The 26,121-nt window shown below is 39.9% G+C and overlaps 1 protein-coding gene across 1 annotated transcript in view; it reads right to left on the reverse strand.

Annotated features, from left to right (window-relative positions):
* Nucleotides 1–26,121, reverse strand: part of LOC104073131 (reelin-like) — a gene marked incomplete at its 3' end in the record, with an annotated part of 122,402 nt that overhangs the window by 93,890 nt on the left and 2,391 nt on the right. The window contains exons 3-6 of the mRNA XM_009572812.1: nt 17,871–17,903; nt 16,583–16,661; nt 8,426–8,522; nt 3,018–3,069 (exon numbers count right to left, since the gene is read on the reverse strand). Coding sequence (XP_009571107.1) covers nt 3,018–3,069; nt 8,426–8,522; nt 16,583–16,661; nt 17,871–17,903 — 261 coding nt within the window. The remainder of the gene's footprint in view (nt 1–3,017; nt 3,070–8,425; nt 8,523–16,582; nt 16,662–17,870; nt 17,904–26,121) is intronic.

Here is a 26,121-nt window from a genome sequence, read left to right on the forward strand (position 1 = left end):
ACCACAGCCGCGGGAGCATATGCTTGAAGAGGACACCCATGGAACAACGCATGAGCAGAACCGCTTGCACACCTCACGCCTTGGCATCCCTCCCTTAAAGCCTTTCCTCTTCTCCTTACAGGATTTCACGGGTCTCTTTCTTCCTGTGCTCAGCTCAGTTGCTAATCTCTCAGTCTCTATGAATCACCTTCCATCATAGTGGCCTACGCGAATGACAGATTCTGTTCATCCCTGGAGAAGTTCAGGGATGTAGCTAAGGGGAAAAGCCTGAGCTTTGGAGTGAGAAACAGAGAATATTTCAGCTAATGAATCAGACTAACACTGTGTGGCAGCTGAGTCCGGAGGCTTTTGTGCAATATCCTGCAATCCCATGCTGTTGAATTAGATGTTCTGGCCTGAGAGACCCCAAAGGCGCTGCTTTAAATATCTCAATTAACAATCCCACTGAACATTAAGGAAACTGCTAGACTTTGTCTTTCACATGTCAGTGTTTGGTCTTGGAGAAATGTAGTCAGGGATGATTAAGACATCCAAAGTAATTGAAATTTTCTGCACACTTGGGCAGAGGGCTCATGAATGTAAACATCACCCCAGCTCTGGATCAAAAGGCAACGCCACCAGCTCCAGGTGGCTCCGAGTGACTGCTGTGTGGCAGACAAGTTGCTCTCACTCGGAAAGGATACTGCCCATTAATGTTGTCCTATGTGCTGAATAGGCCTTACTAATTACCTTTTCATCCTAATTGAGCCTTCATCTTAAGTGCTCCTTTTCAACGCCTTTGCCCTTTCAAGGGCAAGACTACCAAATAGGTGGTACATGAGGGAAACTACACAGAGTATCAACGAAAAATTCACTAGGGTGAATTTAAACTGACCACACAGTTTAAAAGGATCTGGGATTTATGGTGAAATCAGAACCATTTTTTTGCTTCATTTCCCAGTCGTCATCTACTTATATACCTGCAAATACAAAATTCCATCTTATAATTAATGATGAGAGAAATCAAAGGGTATGCACTTTAATGTGGCCAAGGCTAGGTGACAAATTTAATATAAAGATATCCCCAGAAGATTACAGCTTAAGCTTTTCCGCGGTCGATAGAAAGTGTTAAACATTCTTTAAAAAAAGGCAATTCCCTTGGATGAATCCCTAAATAGAGTTATGATTAAATCGGACATTTGGGAATAAGCTGGAAACTGGCAAATGCCTAGTTTAGATTTATGATTTGAAAGCCAAGTACCGCTGAGCTCAGCAGCAGTCCCCTGGCTCACGCTGCTTTTTATCAGTTGCAAAACCAATCTGCACTGTATTTCAAACCTAACATAGGCACATGGGGAAATGTGACACATTTTGAACTTCAGGCTGAAATTTGATTTACTCAGGTGTGCATCCACCCCTCTCCTGCTCCATCATACTGGGGATTTTACTGGTTCCTACTGGTACAGGTTAACGTATTCTCACCATATATTCATGACAATCCTGTCATGTAGGGTATTTCCTTCTCAGCCTGTTCTTACCCTTTTTTTATTTGACCTTCCCCAGCTGATAGGAACAAAGGCTATTAGTGAAATCTTAAGTCTAATTTTGAAACTTCTGGGAGCCTGCACCCTTCCGCACTTGACCTGCAGCAGACACCAGCCACCGAGCTGTGACAGCAAATGTCTACCTACCAACCCATTCAGGTTATATGGCTGTTAACCACTCTGGGTCACTGTGAGAATAATCCACACAAGATTTTTGTAAATTTTCCTGAAAAGCAAAATTCCTCCATCATCGCAAACTTGCAGCATTATAGAAGTCACCTATCCTCAGGCACAGCCAAGGGTGGGAGGGCTTCTGCGGGCAAGTGACACGTCCTAGCAGATCAAGTGAGCTGTTCCCCTTTCACTGGCTGAATGAAACTGCAGGGTTGCTCCAGGCTGGTTTTCGCTGGAGGTGCCCAATACTTAGGCAATAATTCAGTTTAGGAATGGATATATTTTGCTGGCTTTTTAAAAACAGTAGTTCAAAATAAAAGGGTAGATACCAATCCTTAGAACTATTAACATTGCAGTCAATTGCAGGGTGACAGGTAATGATGACCTCAAACAGTCAAATGAACAACTTCAGGTAAAAACAAATTTAAATGATGTATTTCTGAGCCTTCCAGGATTTTAATTTCCGATCCATTAAAAAACCCAAGCTGCTTGCCAAGCTACCTGGTAGCTCTTATTTCCAGCTGAGATTTCCAGACTTTAATCACACCTCTGCTGAGATACTTTTGCAGAATTGCTTTTTTAAAAATAGGAATATGATTTAGAAACACGTATCCAGGGGTCCACAGAGGAAGCAGGCTACAATTCCTGCTTGCTTTTTATTGAACCACTTGTATCATAAAAACATTTTTCCTTCACATTTTGAACACTGAGATATGAGTTAACAAATTAAGTGTGTTCCCAGTTTGCTCTCAGCCCAAGCCACAACTTCTGCCATAATTTATAGCCACAACTACACAGTGAAAATGTGCAATAACTTACAGCTGGTATTCTAAGTAATACAGTACACAACCACGCTGTTGATATATGAACTAAATAGCATGTAGTTTTGGTCTGCCCTACTTATTCTCTTTGCCCAGATGTGTTAAAAACAGCACTACCCAGCTGTAACTTGGAATACATCAAGGGTTTAAAATATTAAAAAATTTCATTTTTTAGAAATGGTAATCACACTTCAGAGAAAGAGTAAGAGATTATAATGTTATCCATCAGGTTATAAAATAAGTGAAAAAACCCAACACCCAAACATGACTATGCCTCCCATCATCAGAGCATCCACTGGAGTTGCTCTTTTCCAAAGTCTAGATTAGGAGCTTTAGACAAGACGATGAATAAATGTGCTGCGGTTTTTAACAGATTTTTTTAATCCCTCATGTTGAGTGGAACATCGACCAGAAAGCTAAACCTGAACTCGAGGGCAGTTTTTCCTTTGCGGCAATGATTTTTTACACTTTCTCAGGTGAAAGAGTGAGCTAAACTTACCAAGGGAAAATTGAAGGACGGATGCAGTAGTTGTGTTAAGGCCAGTGGTGGTCTACAGGAAGAAAAGCAAACAGCAGAGAGGTTGCATTAGATCAGCAAAACAATACATTCATCTCTTGTTTTTCTTTGAAAGCAAGGAAACTCTCTAGATACCTAGAACTCCAGTGCATAAAACTATTAATCGCCAACCTTTTCAGGTTGAGTGATCATGAACATTTCTGTTATGTCATTTTGATTAGTAATATCTCATCATATGTCAAGGCTGGAATGTTTTTTCTTTTACTGTATTAATGTCTACAAACTGAGCACATTTATGTGAAACACTGGCGCTTGACCAGTGTTTAGAAGATTGAAAAAGTGAACCCTGTGGTCTATGGTCAGCTTAGTATAAATCTGTATGTACAGAATGGTTTTCATTTACTTCTCCCAGCACAGAACAAGAACCAAAAATGATCATAAATAAATAATAAAAATAACATTAAGTAAACCTAAAATAATAAAATGAAATATTAAGAGGGAATAACGAAATCTAAGTCTTCAACAGCAAATCAAACAAAACTTTGGTGATACTACATAATATATACAATGAAATTTTGTAGTAGCATCTACACACCGTTGACATCCAACCAAGACCTAGAAACAGGCAGAAAACACCTAGTAGCTCGCTCTGTATTTAGCACACCACCGTCCTTTGATGCCTTTCTTCCTCCCTTCTTTCAATGCCCCCATATTTCAGTAGTTTAGATTAGGACTATTGTCCTGAAAATACTATAAGATAAAAAGCACTAGAGTGCTGTGAAGGATACCTATTTATTTTCAATTCATTCTGAAAGTTGGACTTAACGATACTGCTACATAACAAGCAAGGCAGAAGCACTGCCTAAAAACACTGCCTGATCTAGTTATTTTGTCAGAGCTGAAAAATCATTGCAACTGTTCAGCAAGCAGAAAGGCCAAATGGAGGATCACCCAAAAAGAGGAGACTCAAAGTTTGGTTCATTCACTTTAGCAAAAGACCCAACAAAGATATAATTTATCACTATAAGCAGATTTTAGAGGCTACATTGAAGAAGGAAAAATGTACAAGCTGAAAGACAATGGCAATGTTAGATCAAAAGAGAAAAGGAAAAAAGGCATGACCTGGCCAGACAGTAAGTTTACACAATCATAAAAGAAGTAATCTAATTGGAAGAACAGGGACAGCGAACACCTTAAATAAATTCATCTGATATTGTTGCCAGTGATGCCTGCATCCTAGATTTCAAGACCTTGGAGTTGTCCTCCCATGTCAGACCCTACGCACCAATAATTCATGTCATTTCCTGTGACAGCAGCAACAGACTCTTCCATTGGATGTGCTCCTTGCGATCTGCATCCATGCACCATGTAATATCGTGGATATGCCACAGAGAAGTCAAACTTCTGAGCAAATTCAGCCCCAGAAGTAAGGTTCTGGGGCTAGCAGGCTTTGGCTACCAGAGCTCAGCTGGGAATCTGCATGAAGGCAGCTCCAAGCGGAGGTGGACTTAAATGATCCTCCTGCTTTGCTTATACGAGTGATGTAGAGGAAACCGAATAGTAGATAAGAATGAAAAAAAGTGGTAATCAGCAAAATATAGATAAACATTTGAGCTCATGGACACTAAACTGTCATTTACTAAAAAGCCAGCACCCAAGTAAAGATTAGACTCAATGACTTGGAAGATGATACATTCTTTCAGGCACCCATTAACTATGGCAGTATTACAAAGGCAATTTTATCAGTATTTTGTAATGATGAACAATACAATTTCTGCATAATTTCCCTGAATCACATGGTGAAAGCAGAGATTTTTCCATTATCAGGTATTCCTGCACTCTTTAATTATCTACTATGCAGGTAAACATGAAAACTGGTGAGAAAGAGCTCTCTCATGTCTGAAGTCCCTTATTACCCTGTGCATCACTGCATGACAGTGAACAAAAGCTAGTCCTAAATGCAGATGTTTTCTGACTGTTATTTAGGATTCCATTGACACAGGACAAATGTTATCTCTCAGTCACCTGTATTGGCTTTTCTGTCTTTGGAGACTTTCAAAAGAATTTCCATATCTTTGCAAATGTATATTCAGAATGTGTATATATATGCAAAAGTATATGATTAACAAACTCCTAGGTGATAGCTCCCTCCAATCCCTTCCGTATATGAACATCAGCTTTTGGGTAGCTGCATGTTAAATCAGCTCCAATAGCTGACTTCTGTTAAACTATTAGTCTTTTTCCTTTGCAAGTTAGTTTTAATGTGGATCCATTTTCTGGTGTGGTTCGCCACGCAGCCCACCAATGCTCGTATGGATAGCATCTCTCCCCTGGCAGGAGGGAACAGGCAATGGTGTAGAAGACCAAAAGGGACTGGACTTCTTCCAGTGCCAGTGTGCACCAAGTTGAGGTATTCGTGAAATGAGGCCTTTGAAAATAACGGATGGAGACCTGCATGAGTTGGCATGAATTTTTGGTGTGTTTTGTTTCTTTTCTACATACATATTACACACGGAGAGGAACTTCTTATAAATATTAAAGAATCGGATCTTCACTGAAGTGCACTGAAGATTAGCTGATAACAAGACTACATGTGCTTTAGAAAGGTGCATGAAAATTTAGGAAATTGATCACAGCTATTAATGTTCTGTGAACTAAGACAGATTCAGTGGGACAGATTCCCAAGGATTCACGATCATCTCAAACAGCAAATTTTAAAACTACCTAAAGATTTGGCACTATCTCTACATAATGTTTACTTACAATACAGTTTTCCTCTCTATTCCTAACAGGTAATTTTAATCTTTAAACAAAAATAGGGAAGCTGCATTTGCATAACTCCTTCAAAAATACAGTCACATCCCCATTTAAGTCCATTCTATCAGGATCAATTCAGTATTAGGTATCACATTTATCATGCCAAATAATAAAGTGCTTTCTGACTTGAGTTATGAGTACCTGTTATATTAGTTTACATTCAATTAATTATGTTGTGCAAGCTCTCATTTGAAAATGAAACCCTTTATCAATGTTCAGTGGCCCATATCACCAAGAAATTAAATGTATCAGTTATCACAGAAGAGGCATTCACGTAGACTTAAAATAGACTATGTTGTAAGTCATTTCAGTAACGCTTTAGAAAAAAGCGTCAGACATACTAAAAACTTTTTGCGAAGTTCTGCAAAGGACTACTAAGTTCAGATGCTGCAGAGGGGCTGGTAGGGAGCCTTTAGGAGCTATTTTCCTTTGCTTGCAACATCTCTGACACTATACATCTTTCCAGGATTTTGCCAGTGGTAAATTCTCGCCAATAGACATAGACAGTCGGCATTAAAAAACCCTCTGCTTGCAGTAACAGGCAGCTGCGGGGAGGCAGGAGAAGAGAGGGAGGTCAAGGAAGCAAACCAGCAGCTGTCACAGCTGTTGATAGAATACATTTTGCAAATTCAACTCTTCTTGGCTAAGTATTTTAAAGCAGTAATGTGGCACTAGGAGCCATGAACAGGAACAGAGATTTCAAGAGCCATTTCAAGCAGGGACAGAATAGGATTCAAATAGTAAAGGTGATAGAATAAAAATGCATAATGATTGGAGAAATGAAACAGGTTTTAAAATTTGTGACAGGAAGAGATATGTTGTAAAATTGCCAAAACATGACTACAAATCAAAAACAGGTTGGTTCTCAGAAAATAGGGATTTAAACCTATGTCCATATTCAAAAATAAAACTAGGTCAGACCTCTGGCACGAACACCATCCTGTGCTCATCCAAAACGTTAAGCCATTAGCATGTTCCTTCAGAAAGATTTGATTTTTCTGCAACGCTGCCATAATATTTATAAACACTTTCATTATTAGGCTGCTAACTGTTTATAAGCATGATGATTTTTTCAGCTGATTATTTAATCACACCACTTTGGCATCATAATAAATTTTTCCAAGTTCCTGATGCCATGGTAGTGCTATTTTGCCACATGGTAATACGACAAATACAGTCCAACACCGCATTTTGAAGCCAATTCATGATTACTAAGGGTAGTCTAAATTACATATCAGCAGGGAAAAGACAGCTAATTAACGACGTTTCAAAACCCTCATAGCTGGGACCCTGGGTTTGCTAAATGTCATAAATAGATTATTTTTCAAGGAGTGTTACCTATGCTCAATACTGCAACTAAAAATGATTTAAAAATTGGGAAAAATATCCCAGTGGTGTGACTTCATTTTTGCACAGGACATAAAATAAAACATCTCTTCTCAAGGCAGTTAATGAAGCATAGTACATTCAAATAGGATTCAAAGTAGCAGAGAGGCAATTTAGCATCCCTGTCAGGATTCCCCGGCTGGAGGGAAATGACTGAAATTCTCTTTTATCTGTAAAACTTCTGAATTAGTTTCATATGTGTTTACGACTTTCAGTCACCACACCAGCAATATCTACGTTGCGTTTGTGGAATTCCGATCTCCGTTAAGGATGTAAAATTAACCCTTAAATTAAGGGTGTCCGAAATGAAGAGAAGATGCCTGGCCAAAACCACTTCTGGTTTATGGCTTTCTTCCATGTAGGCTCTTCAAATAGATCTAATCAGCCTCTCCCTCCACTCAGAAGACTATTGAAAACATGAAAATTAATTTTGAATTACACAGGCTTTGAGTTGGTCTTTTAATTTTACAGTTCTTTCCAAAACTCCCATTTTATTTTGTTGCAGCTAGCTGGCCAGCATCAGCTTGTGGGCATTGGGTATATATCTTTCAATTCATTTTCCACACCCAGATGATCCCAAGTTAACGCAAATTGCACCATGTTGTTTCTTACAGCAATTTTATGACCAAACTACCCCCAAATGAAATGAATTCTGTCACCTTCGCCATGACTCAGTGTGTTACATACACTTTCCTGAGACTGGCAGGTGCTTGCTCCAGGCTGCATTTAAGTCTGTAAGATGCATTGTTCACAAGTGATGTTTTACAACCAAATTAACATTTGTCAACAGCGACAAGAAAAAATGGGACACAGCTAATAAAATAAGAGAAGGAAAATTAACCTTGTCTTTTTTTCATTGTCAGAAATAAAAAGAGAATGATGCCAGTTTGACAACACAGTTCTATTTCCTTGCCTTTCCAGTCTTTTATAGATACTTCAAATAACTTGGATGCACATTGGATCAAGGGACTTCCCCTTGCAAATGATTGCAATAACCTTTGGTTAGCATCTACAGTTTAAAACACTGGGATGTTCCTGGGGTGCTCTTCTATGGTCCTATCGCCCTGCTTAAGAGCCTCTCTGCTGAACACCAAACTTTCAAAGCACATCAACACCTCTGCAGCCGAGTCAGCCTCAATCCATAGCCTGCAGTCCCAGCCCTGGCAGATGAGCCAGCCTTCACTTACCAGTTCTCTGGGACCATATGGCTCACAGAAAGTGACGGCGCTGCCGTGCATTATCACACCGCACTGCTTTCCAACCTCGCAGTTACTGCATTCAGACCTGCAGGAAGAACACACCATATTCAAAATGGAAATCAGAAACTGTATGTTTGAGACTGCATCAGGCTTGTAAACTGTAAAATAAGACCACTATATCTTGGCACTCAGACAGATTGGGTGTTTTGTTATCATGGTGCTGAACGTAAAGAGCAACTGTACGTATGATGCACTAGGGCTGCCTCTGGAAAAAGTCCCTTGCGAATAAGTACTTGCTCTCTGCACTCTGTCCTCCACAAAAAGGAATGTCCCTGCTCGTCAACTGCAAAACATCACACCATGGGAAACCAAGCTGAACTCTTACACGTATAACTTACTCTGAAGTTACTCTTCTTCCAAAATCCCTACTGCACATTTGATAAACTGTATGTAAACCCACCATCGTGGAGTTACCGTACAGAACAGCTCAGGAGAAGGGGTTAGGATCAGCCCCTCTCCAGCCCACGGTTATTTACCCCGAAGTAAGACCCTACCTGCCACTGGGCACCAAGAGGCTCCTACAGCCCAGCTGCTGTAACACGGGTCTTGCTGCTGCTCTCTATTTGTATTTGTCATATCCCATATTGCTAGTAACAGAGGGTTGCCGCTCTGTTCACTTTTTAGGGGAAGAAGTAGGAAGAAAATCTCAGAGAGGCTGGTAAGGGCTGCTGAGCCAACTAACTGCACCTCTCCCGATGTTTCTTAATTTAATATGAAGGACTTTGTGGGCAGCCTGACTGCAGAGCAGAGGGAAAGGGCCCTCTCCCTCACCTTCGAGGATCAGGGTATCGGCTCTGGGCATGAGCAGCAGATTTTCCAAATATTTTGGAGATGCTCCCAACCCCTGACAAACTGCCTGCGAGGGGGCTGACCAACATTGCCTTCAGGCATCCAACACCAAACCTACAGGCAAACATTTCCTCCTGCAGCAACTCCATTGTAGGCAAGGGTGACCTCACTCCAAACCTTATTTCTTGCTGATTTTTGAATGTGCTTTGATAACTGGTATTTTTAGAGTTTTAAGTGCAATGGACTTATGTAAGGGGTGTTTAGGCAGTTTTCGTCTTTGGCTTCTCTCACACAGAGGGCCTCAGACTTGGCCACCCTTTCTGATGTATAATGTCACCAAAATACACATTCCCATACACACGGCCCAGATGTAGTAGCGTGCAAAGGTTTGGTTTTCTTCTGTCTTTTCATTCTCCAGCTAATTTCTAGATGGCAGATCTTACAGGAAATCGGATGGAAAGGAAGTAATCCCAAGGAGATAGGGACTTGCTGTCAACATATATGATAGAGTTTTCAATGATTGTAGTTGATCTCAGATAATTGATACATACTATCAATGTATACTTGATTCCTATACAAATTTCCATGGGTTTTTTTCACCTCTTTTCCTAATTTATGTTGCTTGTTTGTCTTTTCATTAGTAGGTGTTGTGTTAAACATCTGCAAGTCTTCCTGTAAACTGCTTGGAGCAGGATTTTTCTGTTCCTGAGTATCTGAAAACCATCAGCCCACCATGGTCCTGGACAGGGCAAATGAAATCTCCAGCTGCGTTGCGAGGAAGAGGCTGGTAGCTCCCCCAGGGGGCTTTTCCCTGCAGGGGCCATGCATCCAAAAGTTCTGAGCAAGGGAGGATGGGCTGCTGCGAACCCAGGTAGTGATTAGAAATAAAGTTTAAATTAATTTTTAAAGTACGTGTTTAACTAAATGGAGCTACCTCCTGGTCTGCTCCCGCAGCAGTCTGGGGCTCCTCACCACTCCCCTGGCCTCCCAGGGCAGCAAAGTCTGGGTAACTTCGGGCAGAATGGGTTAACTCTGGGCGGCACACAGTACCCTGCACAATAGCCTGCGGGTCTGTGAGTGCTGAGCTCTGCTGAGTGCTAGGTTTTCAGATGCATAGGTGTGGTGAATAATTGATTGGACTTGTTATTTTGGGTCTCTTCAGTTGGTCTTGGGTGAATTTAGCACAGGACTGGCTTTCTTATGCCCTAGTCCATTACAAAAGTCAAAGATGAATGCCTTGTTCCCACTTTCCAAATCTCTCCCTTATTCTGAGATTTTATTAAAGGTCAGTTTCAGCTCCGCTTCCCGAAACAAAGTCAGACGTAAAAAATCCTTGAGTTTTTTTCCTGTATGAACATGTCAATAAAGTCGTTCAGCAATTCACACTGATAGCATTTAGGATTTTGAATTTAAGCAGCAAAATTAAATCCTCTAATAAAGTAAGGTAGTTCTTATTGACTTCAGTGAGTTAATATTTACTTATAGAAGCCGCAGTCGGCCCATAATTTTATTTCTCAATATAAGGCAAGAAGAGAGCGTGTGAGTGAACGAAACTGTACCTTAAGAAAAAGCACAGAAACAGAGTTCACAGAGGACATGTTTTGTCGCTATCTAAATTTCACTTGATCCCTAAACCCTGATAACTGAACAACAGAGGGACAGGAACTAGATGAATACCTGAAATCCTGTAGGTTTCTGGCTATTTATGAGCATTATTTTCATTATCTGCCCCTACATTTTGGAGTTTTATAGTGGAGCATCTGCCTGAACTCCTGATATGTGCAGGGAGAGACAGATACAGCAGGAAAACTTTGCCTATGAATACCACGTAGGGACCACTTAGTCCCTCGTGAAAGGTCAGGCTACATAATCCAAGGGATATTTTAATTTTGTAATTCTCGTATTTCAATGAAAACAAAGTGATTTAGCTGTTCATCTATTCTACTTCTGTAATGTGGTCTATGAAATACTGTCTGGAAATCCAGAAACATTGTCCTTCTAATACCGCTGTTTCATCATCGCTCGTCTTTTCTAGGATGACTCCTCTCATAAGAAATTGGATGGCTGTTGGTAATCCTGATTCAAACCTTTGTGCTTTCTTTGAAATGCATTACATCTGACAATAAATTGCTCACTAGCTTGACAGGAATGCATGAAGAGTAAGATAATTGATCTGTTATTCCTCAGATCATTGTCATAGTATTACGTGTTTAGGAACGATCCAATTTGCTCCTTTCCTGGTGCAGACAGGAAAGTTAATTTCTTTTCCATTTATACAAATAAGAGACAGTATTAATTGCCCTGGCTGAGTGCAGCTTTTTACATTATCTTTCTCACCTGCCTGGTCTAAAATCTTAGCACGCTAAAATCTCTTCAGCTTTCTCTTCACAGCTGGTACTCGCTGCCACTGTTGACGTGTGTCATATTCATCTAGGTGTCTTCTCTGCAGACCTGCCATCGCTCTCATCTCTGGCTTAGAGAGTCCCACCTCCCTCTGCTATTGTTCTTCACTTTGCTGAAGGGGAAACATCTGCTGTTTCCTCATCCCTATTTGTCATCTCGTTTCCCTCTACAATACCTGAGTTTGTGGACATTATATTGACTGATGTCTTTTGTGATGTCTGGACTATAAAGAAGATAAACATCTCAAGCTGCCAAGAGATTTTTAAACATAAATCTTTCCGAAGTTTAATCCCGCAGTTTTAGTGCAATTTGGAAACCACTTTAGGACTTGTCTCTCCTGTCACAAAGCTTTTCTCCACCTCTTTGCCACTGGAAATATCACTGTACCTCCTCATTTCTCATATGCCATGAAGAAGTGATGGAACCTGTTTCTTATTGACTGATTTTGCATGCTCAGCTTTTCTTCATGTCATCTTTGAAGAGTGTGTCTTCTCTAAGTGATTGCTGTTTGGAGTGCTGATAGGCTTTAGGGATGAAACATGGCATCAAGTTGGGAAGGAGAGTTTAGCCAGCAATAAGCTTCTGTACAGAGCCTTTCTTTTTTAAATGTACTGAATCCCCTGTTGTCTACTGTTAAAAATAAGTATTTTATACAGAAACATACATTAATGCCAGCATCTCTTCTTTACTAATTTATGCATCTTCTTTTTCCCCTGTTTTTGTCTCAACATTAAATAATTTATCATAGGATTAAACAGAATATTTTTTCTAGATTTGTTCTTGTTTGGCCTGTTTTAGTTCTTATACAGCACCTTTTTTATACTCCCCTCTGCAATTTTATGAGGTTACATGGAGGCAAGATGGTCACAGAAACAGGTGCTCAATGACCTAGACAGTCTTCCAGATACCACCCATACTGGACCTCTTCTCATCCAGCTGTTCCCTGGCCCCTCCCTGGCAAGTAGTACATGGCGTAGATTCCCTTTCCCTGCAGAGGAAATCAATTACTTCCATGATTCCTGAGCTTTCTGAACTAACACACTCTTGCCAGTTTTCCGCAAGTCTCGTGGACCACCAATCACCTGCACTATTAGACTTGTCATTGAAAAATGCACTAAACATTACTGTCTAATTAGTTCCGCAAGTCAGCTGTGAACCGCTTAGCATGGCCGTTGGCGCTATGTTTGCCATGGAGCGGGAGTCACTTACTTACTTACCTGAACTTCCACAGCTAATACATGTTAGACATAAAATACATTGGACATTTATGAATGTGTGAAGCATGTTTTTTTCACAAGCCAAAGAGATCTTTGTAAAGTTGGTGGCAAATGAGACCCAAGAAATGAGGAAATCTTTGCTGAAGTAAGCAGGCTTGTGCCTACTAGTTGGGGACTTTGGAAATAATCATGTTCTGACATGATTGCACGCTGGAAAAAAAGAATATAAAAATTAGTTGGACACACCACACAAGAAAAACCTCATGGTGGTTGAGTCCCTAGAAAATGAGAGAGATGAGACATGCTCCCATTCCTGCATTCCCAGCACAGAAATCCTCCCTGCTTCCTTCTCCTTATGTGTCTTCTCCTGCTGCCTCCTCCCCTCCTTGTCCTTTCCCACTTCAGCAGTTTCCTCTGTTTTCTTTCAATCACCAAACTGTGGTTTAGGTCAGGAACCCATTCCCAGATGCTGTGATTTTTCTGTTTACAAAGAGCCCCATCCCAATCTTCCCTTTCTCCTCCCCTTGCAGCTCCAGAAACACTCGTAGCCGCTCCTTCCCTGCTCCTGAGCCTCCGAAGAAACAGATGGTTGCTGGGTAGGATGTGTCTTTTAATGCATTTGAAAGAGCAGAAATCCATAAAAAAACAGACAGTCACTCTCGAAATCATACAGTGCCCTTGTGCAAAATAGTTATTTGATGTGAGGCCTCTCCCAGCGATGGAGAGACACACAGGCTCTGCTGGGACTCATAAAATTAGACACACAGAGAAGCTATAAAACGCTTTGCTTGTGCACTTGGACTGTACGTCTCTGCCAGAGCTACACATGCCAGAAGGGGGATCAGGAGGAGTGGGACAATATTAATCACATCACATGTTTTGTAGGATTTGGGAAGAAAAGATCATAGGAAAATACAAACACTTCTCTTTTCATCTTCACACAAATAATGGTTTCGGAAATTATTAGAGTGGCTTAGTCTAACTGGCCCCTGGTGAGACGGCACTGCTGGAGTATCGGTGCACACAAGGCAGCTGGTACCGCACACTCCGAGCACAGCAGACCAGGGACCGAGCAGGGCTGGAAATACTGCTCCAGCAGTTACTGCAATTGTTTGTGGTAAAGATGGGATTTTAGCAGCTGCCAAGGGAAAAAAGGCAATTTTAGGGTGGATGGCATAAACTGTTAATAATCCCTGATTTAAGTCCCACTAGACAACCAAATGAGAATGAGCTTTCTGCCACTAAGCGGGTCTTCACTGGAGGCAGAGCTCCTGCAGGAATCCTTTATGCAGAAAAGCTCATGACACCTCATTACAGTTTTCTTTGTGCTCCACTCTATTTAGAGTTGCTGAAGGTGTTGGCTTTCTGGTGGTATTACAGGAAAATCTGTCTCAGTATTGGGGTGAGTTTTGGGACACTCTCTCCCAGCACACACCTCTCTGCACTGACCCACCAACCAAGGTGGGTCAAGGTTATTCCAGGGGGACCAAATCCAAATCTTGGGGACAAAAGAAGCAGGAGATTGGGGGCTCTTTTAGTCTGAGATTTCTCTGTTGAGACTTCTATAAAGCAAGGATGAATTTAAAGATAAGAGAGCAATGGATAAATAAATTACGGAGGCTCCCAACAGGCCCTCTGTGAGTTATGAGACATCTGCAGGGAAATAATGCCTCCTCTCATTTCTTTCCACTCAAGTCCATTTAACACACTGCTGCTAAAGCTATCTACCTTGGCAGCTATTCTGTAACCCATTAAGAGTCCTTGATCTATTCATTCACGTAAAGAAAGGGTTTTTTTTAATATTATATTATCCCAGTCCTTAATGCATCTGTCCAGAAAAACATTTAAAGAGATGTTACAAAAGGAACAAAAGGAGGAAAAATAGTAGGCACATATTAAAAAGTATTACAATAAGTATGTGCAAAAGAAAAATATCCATAAAATTCCAAAACCCACAAACTTTTTACATAAGATGGTGAAACTGTGAAAGACCTGCACAGATGGAAAACTGTGACAGGCCTTAATAAAAAGGAAAATGAAGTCAGATTTCACAGAACATATGTATTCCTAACTAACAAATGAAGGTAACTGCTAAAATGCCCGTGAAGAATTTATTTGAACAAGCGAAACTAAGCTAGTAAAATATTTCTGTGTCTTGTATGAATTAAACCAATAAAATAAGTTATATTTATGAAAGAGGATTGGAAAGAATAGAAAACTCAGTAACAATCTCATATAAAAAAAGGAGACTCCAACCTTCAAAACTTCATGTTAAGACCAATAGATGTGTTTATCTGGGTATAGTACGGCCAGTAGAAATATTCACTATACAGAATAGAATCAGTTTTGTCCTATATGAGACCTATAACTTCCTCTTTTGTGATGTACATACATAAATCATATGAAATGGTACTCTATCACTGTGATCATTGTGGCGGTAAAATTATTAATATTTAAGATTGAGAGGTCAGCCTAAGGGTTATCTTTGCCAAAAGAACATTCCTTTTGACTAAAAGCTAACAGTCTGCAATTGTTTCCAACTCGCCACTTCTGAGCCAAGATACCACTGCCTGTGCCACTCCTATAGGCTCCGCCAACAGCCATCTCTCCGTATTCTCCTGTTATTTACTGTTGGAGTCCTTAGAACTGTGGCAGCAACTTAAGGAGTTCATCCCTCCCAGGGATGGATTCTTGGCTTTATTAACATTGAAATGATTGTTTTTCCTCACCTCTTTCCTTGTTTTCTGAAGCAGTGTACGGGTGGGGTCTCTGCAATCACTTGGCAGAGAAGGGGGAGCGGAGGGGAGACGCTGTCCCAGTGCTCTCTCACTATGATCATAGTTAATAAAGCTTCTGCCTGACCTGTCCTAAATTGTACTTGCTTTGTTATGCACGTGGAGTCCCGAGATTCTCGCACAGCATCTACTGGTTAAAGAATTATAACAACCTGTGCTTGCTGTTTCAGGTGTAGACTGTGATAGTATGAATGACCTTACTCAGGAATCCCATTGAACAAAAAAACCCTAGCAATTGGGAGTTGCTGTATAGAGCTGGGAAGGGAAGGGTTTTCCTTCCTATACAATACAAAAGTTTTGAAAAAGTTTGCCTTCCACAAAAAAAGAAAAAATAAACCTTAAACATTTTCAGCAGCTGAAAATTAGATGGAGGTATTTAATTCCAGTTAATTTTTTCTTTTGAATGATCTGGAAATGTTTGATTTCAGTTTAGAAGGAGTTTTTACTATGGTTAGCTTCACCTGAAATGTTCACTACATGAATATGAAATAAAAAAAAATAATTGAAAAAACAAAGTTTAATTATTGAAATTCATCACCTTTTCCATGAAAAACTATGATTTCAAGAAATCAAAATCTTCATACGAAAACTTTCACTGAGCTCAGCTCTACTCCTTTCTATTTTTGGATTAATTCAAAATTCGAAGTCAATGAGAATTTGTCATTCACTTCAATGGGCTTAGAATTTCTCAGTCACTCATTAATCAGTTAATTAAGAAACTAATATATTTAGGTCCCAATGGAGCAAAGACACACATAAGCTTACACCAATGTCAGCTGAGGTATCTAGGAATTAATATAATACAAATACTTCACTATAATAACCAAAATGTTTTAATTTGCTCAAATACTTATAAAGGAAAGCAGAAGTCTGAAACTCACCACATGGTAGGATTCAATTCTTGCTGATGGTAAGAGTCAAAGTCATCTCGTAGGATAATGCTGTCACTGTGCATTTCAGCTACAAAGAAAAGAAAGCACTATATGAAAAAAATCCAGTGTAATCATCTGGTGCGTTCTAAGTGTTGCCTTACCGAGAGCTGAAGTAATGCATTGTAAAATGAGGAAATCAGCTTTTTAGAGTATGCTAGTTACAAAAGCAGGGTTTTCTCAGTTACAGGTTTTTTTGCTTACTCTGGATCATAGTACCACATAAAATCAAGAATTCTTCCAATCTATCACCAAAGAGCGATGGCTGTGAAAAGATGCAGTCATCAAGTACATACTAGATGTTTTAAGAACTTTTGTTCCAAATTGTTGGTTGTTCTGAACATGCAGAAAAAAATCCCTCCAAATCGAGATTTTGGAAACACTGGCACAAAGAGGGATGAGATATCCTACTTCACTTCTAATAGTCATGGGGGTCATTCTGATAACTCATAAGCAAAAATCCATGAGCTCATTGGAATTTCTCTGCTGCTATCAGTGGAGCTGGCAGTAAAGGCCAGCTCTTTTAAGGAATATAAACTGTGAGTTGTTATGCAAATGTTTCTAACCATCGGTCTGCAAGCTTTGGACTCCATCTTTCCCCCTAGATTTGCGGTGTCATTTATGTATGATGACCAAAATAAACCAAATCCCAAAATTTTGGCAGCTGTATTTGTGTTAAACAGACCTTTCTTTACAAATACTTCCATTACATGAATGAAGTAACTGTCACCTGCTATTCAAACTGAGCAAGGGTGCCAGAATCTGTCCCAGACTAACCAAATGGCAACACGCGGGCTGGTGGGTGCAGGGCTGGAGCTCTGCTGCATGCTCCGTGCCCGGCTTGGAGAGCAGGAGCAGCAGAGCCCTGCTCCTGGGTGCGCCTCAGAGGTCCCCTGTGACAAAACCTTCCTCCCAGCGACCCAGCACCGGTGTGACGGTGCTCCCCCACACTGGGGGTTATGGATCCTCATGGAAACAGATGCTCTAATACATAGCTAGGAAAAAAAGCTCTGCAGCATGATATACTCGCACTGTAAGGGCTCGAAGGCAATAAATAGACAGCAATAAAAATCACAATGAAAAAACAACTAATCAGAATTAGACATAATTCAATTCATTTTATATGAGTCTCATTTTTATTTTAACTCCCCAGAGCTAGTTTCATATGACCTTACAGATTGTTTATTATAATAAAGTTAGTGATTCTGAGTTTTAGTAATAAGAATGACAAATCACCTACCTAGATGAGGATGTAAGGGAGCTTCTGTCGGAGCTGTGGAGAACAAAGCACACAATGCATGAATATCTTCCATGATCAGGGCTTAATTGCAGCATTAAAAATCGATTCAGCATAAAACAAATTGTACAGTACATGTTCTATTAAGTCCCGACATTTTAATTATGAAAAATGTGATACACAGTAAAAGTTATAAAAACATAATAGGAAAGAAAAAAATACTCTCGAATTAAAACAAGCATCAATAATAAATGAAAGACAGAAATGGTTGTACAGCAAGATCACTTCTAGTCTAGGATTATGAGATATTATCAGAAATAATTTGGATTAAGATTCAGTAATTCAATGATTGACTACGAGAGTGGAAATTAGGCTGAACAAAAAAAAATACTCTAGGGGAGACAAAAATGCCACACTTTGACCCTTTATACTGCACTTTTTACATTTTACTAGGTATATTGTTAGAAGAAAAAATCCCCCCAAAAAATTTTCTAAGGCAACAAGCAAGGGATTGATTCAGCAAATCACTGAATCAAACACTTATTTTAAAGCACATTTTTACATACATTGCTGAATCAATTCTCCAGTAAGCCTTTGTCTTCTGAGAAACAGTAAAATACCATAAAGACACACTGTGCATGGGGGCATGTGTGTGAAATGACAAAACCTTATTAAGCAGACTTCTCCTGATACTTTGCAACGGGAGTCTCCATGTAAAATTAAACAAATGGAAACAGAATGTATGTGAAAGGGCACAGCTCCATAAGAAATATGGGGGACTCTAGAAGGTGGCTACACAGTGTGTTGGATACTCCATGGTAGCTACTACATCCATAGTCTTGCCCGATCTTAAATCCAAAGTAAGTTACACTTCTTTCACAGAGAGAAAGAGGATGCATAGAAGCAAGCTCCTGGGGAGCAGCTACCTTGTTTGCCTCTCAGTACCTCGTCCATGCAGCTATATTTCTAGCTGCATTTTGTACTTTGGTAAATAGAACACCAAAAAAAGAGAATTTTTGAAGCCAGGATTCTTTTGATGAATCTGTGTTTCTTGTTGGGCATTGACCTAAATTGTACCAGAAGTCCTGATTTCTTCAGCATATTTGCAAAAAATTACTGAAGTACTGCAATTTCTGTCATAACATCTGACAAATTAAAAATAGATTAAAAATAAACATAAAAACGAATGCAGCAATCTGTGCAGAGCCCTCACACATAGTCATTTGAATAGAAAGTCCAACACAAATCTCAAGAATTTTGTTTTTCTCTTCCTGCTTTCTCCTTAAACACTGGGTTTGCAATCATTCTGTAATGAAATGGCAACATTTCATGGGGAAGTTGGTGATTAAGACGACTAAGCAAGAAACAACTGAGGTATCTGCAGACCAGAAAAGGATGGCAAGCAGTTTGGATTTAGCTTACACAGAAACCTTTGATTTAACTGACTTACAACTTGGGAGACCGACAGGTCTTACTCCATCCAGCAACCTTATATATATATAGACAACACTGAAAATGACCACAGAACCACTGGAAGCTTTACTGCAGCGAAGAGCAAAGGCATTCTTAAGAGTCTGATGCTGAATAGAAATCAGACATGCAGAAATATGAAATCTTTTTTTCTTTATGCGGCTAACTTGCTCCATTTTTTAGACAGGAAACTGATCATGCCATCTTGTCTTCCCCAGCAAAAATGCCAATAATGAGTCTAGCAACGGCCAAGATCTCTCATCACGACGGTACAAAATCTGGAGCAATACAACTCCAATTGCACATTAAGCTTGGCACTGCCTCCAGGATAACGCTGGGCTGCACTGGTGGATACTTCACGGGAAAAGACTGCATTTGTCCCTTGCAGTCCCAGGCATTGTTTTTTTCCTTGGAGGAATGTATAAATTTCTCTAGAAAACTTTTAAAAACTCTTTGCACAGAAGAAATGGATTAACCTGGATTAACTGAATTATTTCCCAGATTTAGCAATGCAAGCTGTTCTGGATTTTACCTGTAGGAAAAGTAGTACATTCTTTGTACTACAAAAAGTAGGCATGAGATTTGAAACACTCCTGATGCTGTAAGAGGTTAAGCCTAAAATAAGACCTCTGTCTCTGATGCTCTGCATTACCCCTTTTCATTAGCTCCAGATCATCACTAAGGGATGATCCACTGCAAGGACACGTGTGGCTGAGAGCCACTCTGCTAGTGCTCATCTGTGAGGAGGATGGTCGTGTCAGGCCACGTCATGGCCAGACTCATTAGTTGGCCACGCAAATTTCCTTAGCCCTTGAGAGTAACCCAATTGAAAGAGACCTTCCTCTCCAACGAGAGCAGTTCAGACCTGACAATGAAAACGAAAGACTAGATTGTCATTCATCCCAGGTTGCTCGGCATCGCTCTTTGGAAGAGGCTTTCTGTGGAAGGCAGTTCAGCCCAGGATACACACAATCACTAAGGATACTTTCTAAAGTTGTTATGCAAAATTTCAGCATTCAGCCAAAAGGCACAGGTATAGCACAAACTTGGAATCTTTAAATTTGCAAATTCCTTTGACTTCAGCTTTTTTTTATACTACTAGCTGTTTATGTGGTTAAAGAATACAAAATTGGGATCTGAGAATTTTTCCTGAAACAGCTCTTTAGTTGTACGCACAGTGTATTGCAAACCAAAACTGCTTACCAATGGACTGAAATGAAGGAAATTGTGCACACACATACTAGTGCTACTGATCACTCATTTAAAAAACTAAAGGTGGAAATAAGCAAACACTTAATGTTGGACAAAAGCTTGTTCTTACAAATAAAGACTTTATGCTGAGGAGGGGTTATGTTTCCCAAATCTCCACAGGATCTGAGAAGCCCAAGCATTTTTGCCTCAGGTATTCCTTCATCTAATTTGTAATTCAAATTCCAGAGCTGAATATGACAAAAGACTGTGAAGATACCATTTAATGAGTGATAAACCTAGACTTTAATCTCCCTATGAACAATTTCTGTATTACATTTTATATTTCATTGCAAAACAGGACTGTGTTGATTTCAAGTGTTGTAGATAAGGTCTGCAAAATAATAGAAATTCAGAACATCGCACAAAAAAACCTGCAGTAGTTTTAAAATATTTTCAGATCTGCCTTTTTTATCAGTTTATAGAACTGCTTATTTTAAAACAATATGGATTGTACAGTAGGCCATACAGTGTGGCTGAAGTCAAATGGAGTTTCCTTGCACAACATGACAAAGCTAAAAAAATTTATTTGGTGCAGAGTAGCTATACAAGGCAAAGATATAACATATTTACTATTAAAAAAAAAATTATATAATACTTGCAAGGGGGAAAAAAGACCATCTTAGTTCATATTTTAAACCTTGATCACTTTCTTAGATGTTCCTTAGGCACTTGGTTGGATGATTTTAAATTTAGAATCAGTATTTGTGTAGTTCCAAAACACATCTTAGCTTCAATAAGAATGTAATTTCCTTTTAAAAAAGTAAAGTAAATGAATTTATTATTTGATTTTTAACTAGCACCCTGGGTATATACAGAGCTTTATAAGAGATTAATTGTACTAAGCAAAGAATGGAAACCGAGCTCAACAGAGTTCACAATCTAAAAGGCGTGAGCAAATACAATATGAGAAAATGTAAGGAAATGTAGGATGCTTGCCTTGTAAGACAAGGCAATCCCTTTGGTAAGGAAAAGCACAGAAGAAAGTACACAATACAAAGTGATTCAGAGAGAGAAAGGCCACAGTCAAACTGGAAGCGTGAGAAACTTGAGGAAAGTAATGGGGAATTCAGAAGTCAATGGGGTCATTGTGGGGCTCTGTGTCAATGGGATGAGGGAGAATGAAGGCATCTTTTGGAGTAAAAGGTTAAAATTTTCTATGGATGAAGTAAGGCTACTGAAAGGTTAAATCAATAGAAAAATATGCCCTGTTTTGGTTAAACTGGAAGGGAGGGAAATACGAGGGAAGTGGGAAGGGAATGTCATCTTCAGGTAGAGAAGCTGGAATATGAGGAGGGAAACAAGATTTGGTGACGGTCCTGATGTCAGTGGAAAAATAAGAATCAAAATTGTTAAACATAGTAATGGCTAACTGTTAAGCAAAACCAGTCTCCATTCAGAAAAAAAGAGCTAACATAATACAAATTAAACACATGTTCCAGCAACGTCAGTTTGTACTATTGACACCCATATTCCATAGATCTCTGGGGTCAAGCATGTGTACAGGGATAGGTAGGGAATACAGCATAGGTAAACATTCCTAAAACTCACTGGAAAATAAATAGACTTTTTTTTTCCCAGAACCCTGGACTTTTATTTAAAATATAAAGGAAAAGTGAATTACAGAAACACAAATGCTCAAATGCTCGCAGACAAACACTGTGCTCAGAGTTCAACAGCCAGCAGCCATTAGCTGTTGCTCATCAATTCATCACAAACGAGATGTGAGACGAGGTATATTCTATTTTGCAGATTATGAAAAAGTCTAATCTCCTTGTCATTAGCAGCTAGATGAAGATGAAAAAGAAAATGAATGCTTTTATTTAGACTCCTGCCAATACTTTCTCTCTACTAGTAAACAAAATTGCTATTGAGTGATAGAGGCTGAACATCCCCCTAGAGAGAGTCAGTGTGTTGCCTGGGGGCTGCTGCATTATTCTTGCTGACACATAAGCCAAGGAACAATATGTCAGTTCTGAACTCCAGTCTTCTGTTCTGTAAAATACCGCTCTGGTCAAGCCTGAGAGCCTGCAATCTGTTTTGCATTTGTTTTTCAGAGTGTTCTTAAATCCATATTTACAAGGTACAAAATAGGCCTAAAAGGTCTTCCACAAACATTCAGGCAGAAGCTATCAAAGAGAGTCTGGGCCAATTCTTAGGATTTACTTTCATAGGGGGACATCTGTCAGACCATAGAGTGGTTTCTTAAGAAAGGAATACCAATCCTATAATTTGTGGCATTGAGTATGAGACTGTAAAAAATTCTGGGAACTATGCGGAAAGGAATGATTTTGTGCTATGAGGGAACAACATCCTTCATCTTTTTCATCTCTTAGGTTTTACTGTTCAGAGATTCTTCTTCAGTCAGTCAGAACTAAATTACAAATCTCCCAGTATGGTCCTTATTCCAAAGAACTGTAGTACTGGTCCAAAGTTACATAGTGTACCAGGAACATAGTCTCCTTAATTCTTTAAAACTATTTGATGCAGCAAAGGCAGGCAGGGTTGTGTGACGTGAGTGCCGGTTGCATCCATCCCTGCGTTGCGAGCTGTTCCTCCCAGCAGCATCGCTGTTTTCATACAGACCTAAACTCTTTTGAGGTCTGCAGTGCTATGCAGCCGGGTCTGATGTTTTGCCAACTCCATTTTAATTATGCTACTGTTTATTAATGTATGATTTTTGTTCTATTCAAGCCAGGAATAAATATGAATCAATCTGCACAATAATAAGTTTACCTTATTTTCCATTTATTTTGCTATTAGATCAACAAGTTAAAGATATTGTTAATTAAAGATATAATTAATGGCAAGAATATAATCAGTCATTAACATCCTTATTTGTCCTTAAAAGTATTTATAAGACATCTATCTTTTCTATGTTGGCTTATACAGTTCTTGTTTTCCTGCCTATTAGTGCTGGATTAACTCTTTTGTCTGATAATCTTTATGTCTCTTTTCTTCAATATCAGTAAAATTCTTATAAACTTTAAAGCTTACATCAGTTCTCAAAGATCTCTCTAGCTTCCTAAAATATTTATTATATGCTGAACACACAGCTTTTCAAGCAATTATTTTACTTTCCTTGGTGTCTTTGCCTATGGCATCATTCCTTATTCCATTTACATTATACATAGGGCTGCTTGTTTGCCATTGCCATCCCTTAAGGCTGCCCTTTATCATCCTCTAATTCTCTTCAAAATAAGAACTACACTTTCCTTTCACTGCACAAATCCCATTAACTCTATTAGGATTTACTAATGCACATCTGAGAGTGGACAGCCACAGTGAACACGATTTCTGAGATTCCTTGCTTTATGTATATCTTTTGTACTAGTTATTATGAAGTCTGATATCATCTCCAGTGAACATACTTATTAAAAAGATATCCTGTAATAAACCTATGAAGTTGCCCTGTGGTTTTATTTTCTTTACCTAATATGTCACATCATTCACTACAGCATTTCAGTATAGTAATGTTTAGGGCCAGAAACAGACCATAAAACCTCATTTATATCAATATACCTTGCTGTTTTGCATATATCTTAATATGATATTTGCATCTAAATAAATTTACTAATTCTTTCTGAAGGAATCCTTTGTTTACATTAATAGTATTGATGAAACTCTGATTGTCTTCATGGAATGAAAGAAGCGAGGTTTGCTTCAAAGAAAGCATCTTTTATTTGAATAGGAAAATTAATCCTAATAGTATAAGAGCTGTAATAGTACACATTGGTTAGGGGCTAATGCAATGCACTTTGTCTGCTGAAGAAATAAGAACAAAAGAGCAGAGGAGAGCCTGGTGCTGGAACGGATGGGAGGAAGGGCAATGGGCAAATGGGTGGTTGACTAGCTGGGTCAGGAAAACAGTGGCCAAGCTAGGAAACTAAGGGGAGAGAGGTTGTAGTGAGGATAAAAATCTGAGATAATCATAGAATCATTTAGGTTGGAAAAGACCTTTAAGATCATCGAGTCCAACCGTTAATCTAACACTGCCAAGTCCACCACCAAACCATGTCCCTAAGCGCCACGTCTACAGGTCTTTTAAATACCTCCAGGGATGGTTACTCTACCACTTCCCTGGGCAGCCTGTTCCAAGGCCTGACAACCTTTTTGGTGGAGAAATTTTTCCTAATATCCAGTCTAAACCTCCCCTGGTGCAACTTGAGGCCATTTCCTCTCGTCCTATCGCTAGTTACTTGGGAGAAGAGACCAACCCCCACCTCACTACAACCTCCTTTCAGGTAGTTGTAGAGCGCGATGAGGTCTCCCCTCAGCCTCCTCTTCTCCAGGCTAAACAGCCCCAGTTCCCTCAGCCGCTCCTCAGAAGACTTGTTCTCTAGACCCTTCACCAGCTTCGTTGCCCTTCTCTGGACACGCTCCAGCACCTCAATGTCCTTCTTGTAGTGAGGGGCCCAAAACTGAACACAGTAAAGGACAGAGAAGGACCAAGAGAACCTCTGAGAAGCTTGCACATCAATACTGCAGGGAAATATGATGACTACATGGCTGTCATACACTGTGAACTGCTCATAAAACAGTACTTCTGGGTGATCCTTGACTAGGTCAAAACTGGTGTTTGCAGGGTTACCACAATGACATCAAATATTCTGGAGGACACAAATCCACAAAGTCTCTGAAGTGACTGTATAAAGCAAACAGAATTGCTGGGAAAATCACAGGTAACACAAAAATCATGAGGATGCAGGAGACTGCGACAAGGTGGGGAAGCTGGAGGCCCTTTCAGGGAAGCGGTGCAGGACATGGCTATCAGTGGTTGGGTGGGAGGAGAAGGCAAAGGGACTGTCACGGCTGAGCAGCCAGCGAAGGCCCAGGGATGGCATGTCTCAGCATCTTTTATTCTCCACACACAACCAATACACAAATCCCATTTTCTCCTAGTCCTGCAGAGTCCCTGTGAACTCAGGGACAGCAGGCAGTACCCTAATGACTTATTGTCCTAACCAGCGTAAGTATTGCTAAAATGGGGATTTGAGGTTAGGAGAAATTGGAGAAATGTAAAGCAGAGAAGGGTGAAAGAATTACAATTTCTGCTGTCAACTCTCCTACTAAAAAATCCCAGTACAGCATGTCTGCAGAAAGGACTGTCAAGGCCTGGATGGATGTATTTCTACTCACTAGTCTCTGCTTATCAAGGTATTTTCTTCTAGCAGGGAGAAACCTTGTTGCTTTGCCTATATTCTCCTTGACCTGCTGCCAGTTCTGACACTGATAACCGTATATTTCCTTTCAGCTTGCTTGCACATAGCTTTCATCGTGCTGGTCACTGCCAGCTCTCTGGCTCTCTGTCACTCTGCCATCAACATGTCTTTTACTTCCTTCTCCTTTCCTTACCTGTTCTGGCCACCACAGACTGCCTTTGGCCACGGTGCGCTCGCTACGCAGCCATGCTTTGGAGAGTTTCATCTGCTTATGAGGCTTTTCACCATTTTATGCTGATGACTCTGCATATTGACTTTTCCACTCTTGACTTGTGTCCATCCAGCGAGTAGCCTGTGCAAGGTATCCTCACCAT

The sequence above is a fragment of the Fulmarus glacialis genome, unplaced genomic scaffold (assembly GCF_000690835.1).
Source record: "Fulmarus glacialis isolate BGI_N327 unplaced genomic scaffold, ASM69083v1 scaffold70, whole genome shotgun sequence".
NCBI classification, from domain to species: Eukaryota; Metazoa; Chordata; class Aves; order Procellariiformes; family Procellariidae; genus Fulmarus; species Fulmarus glacialis.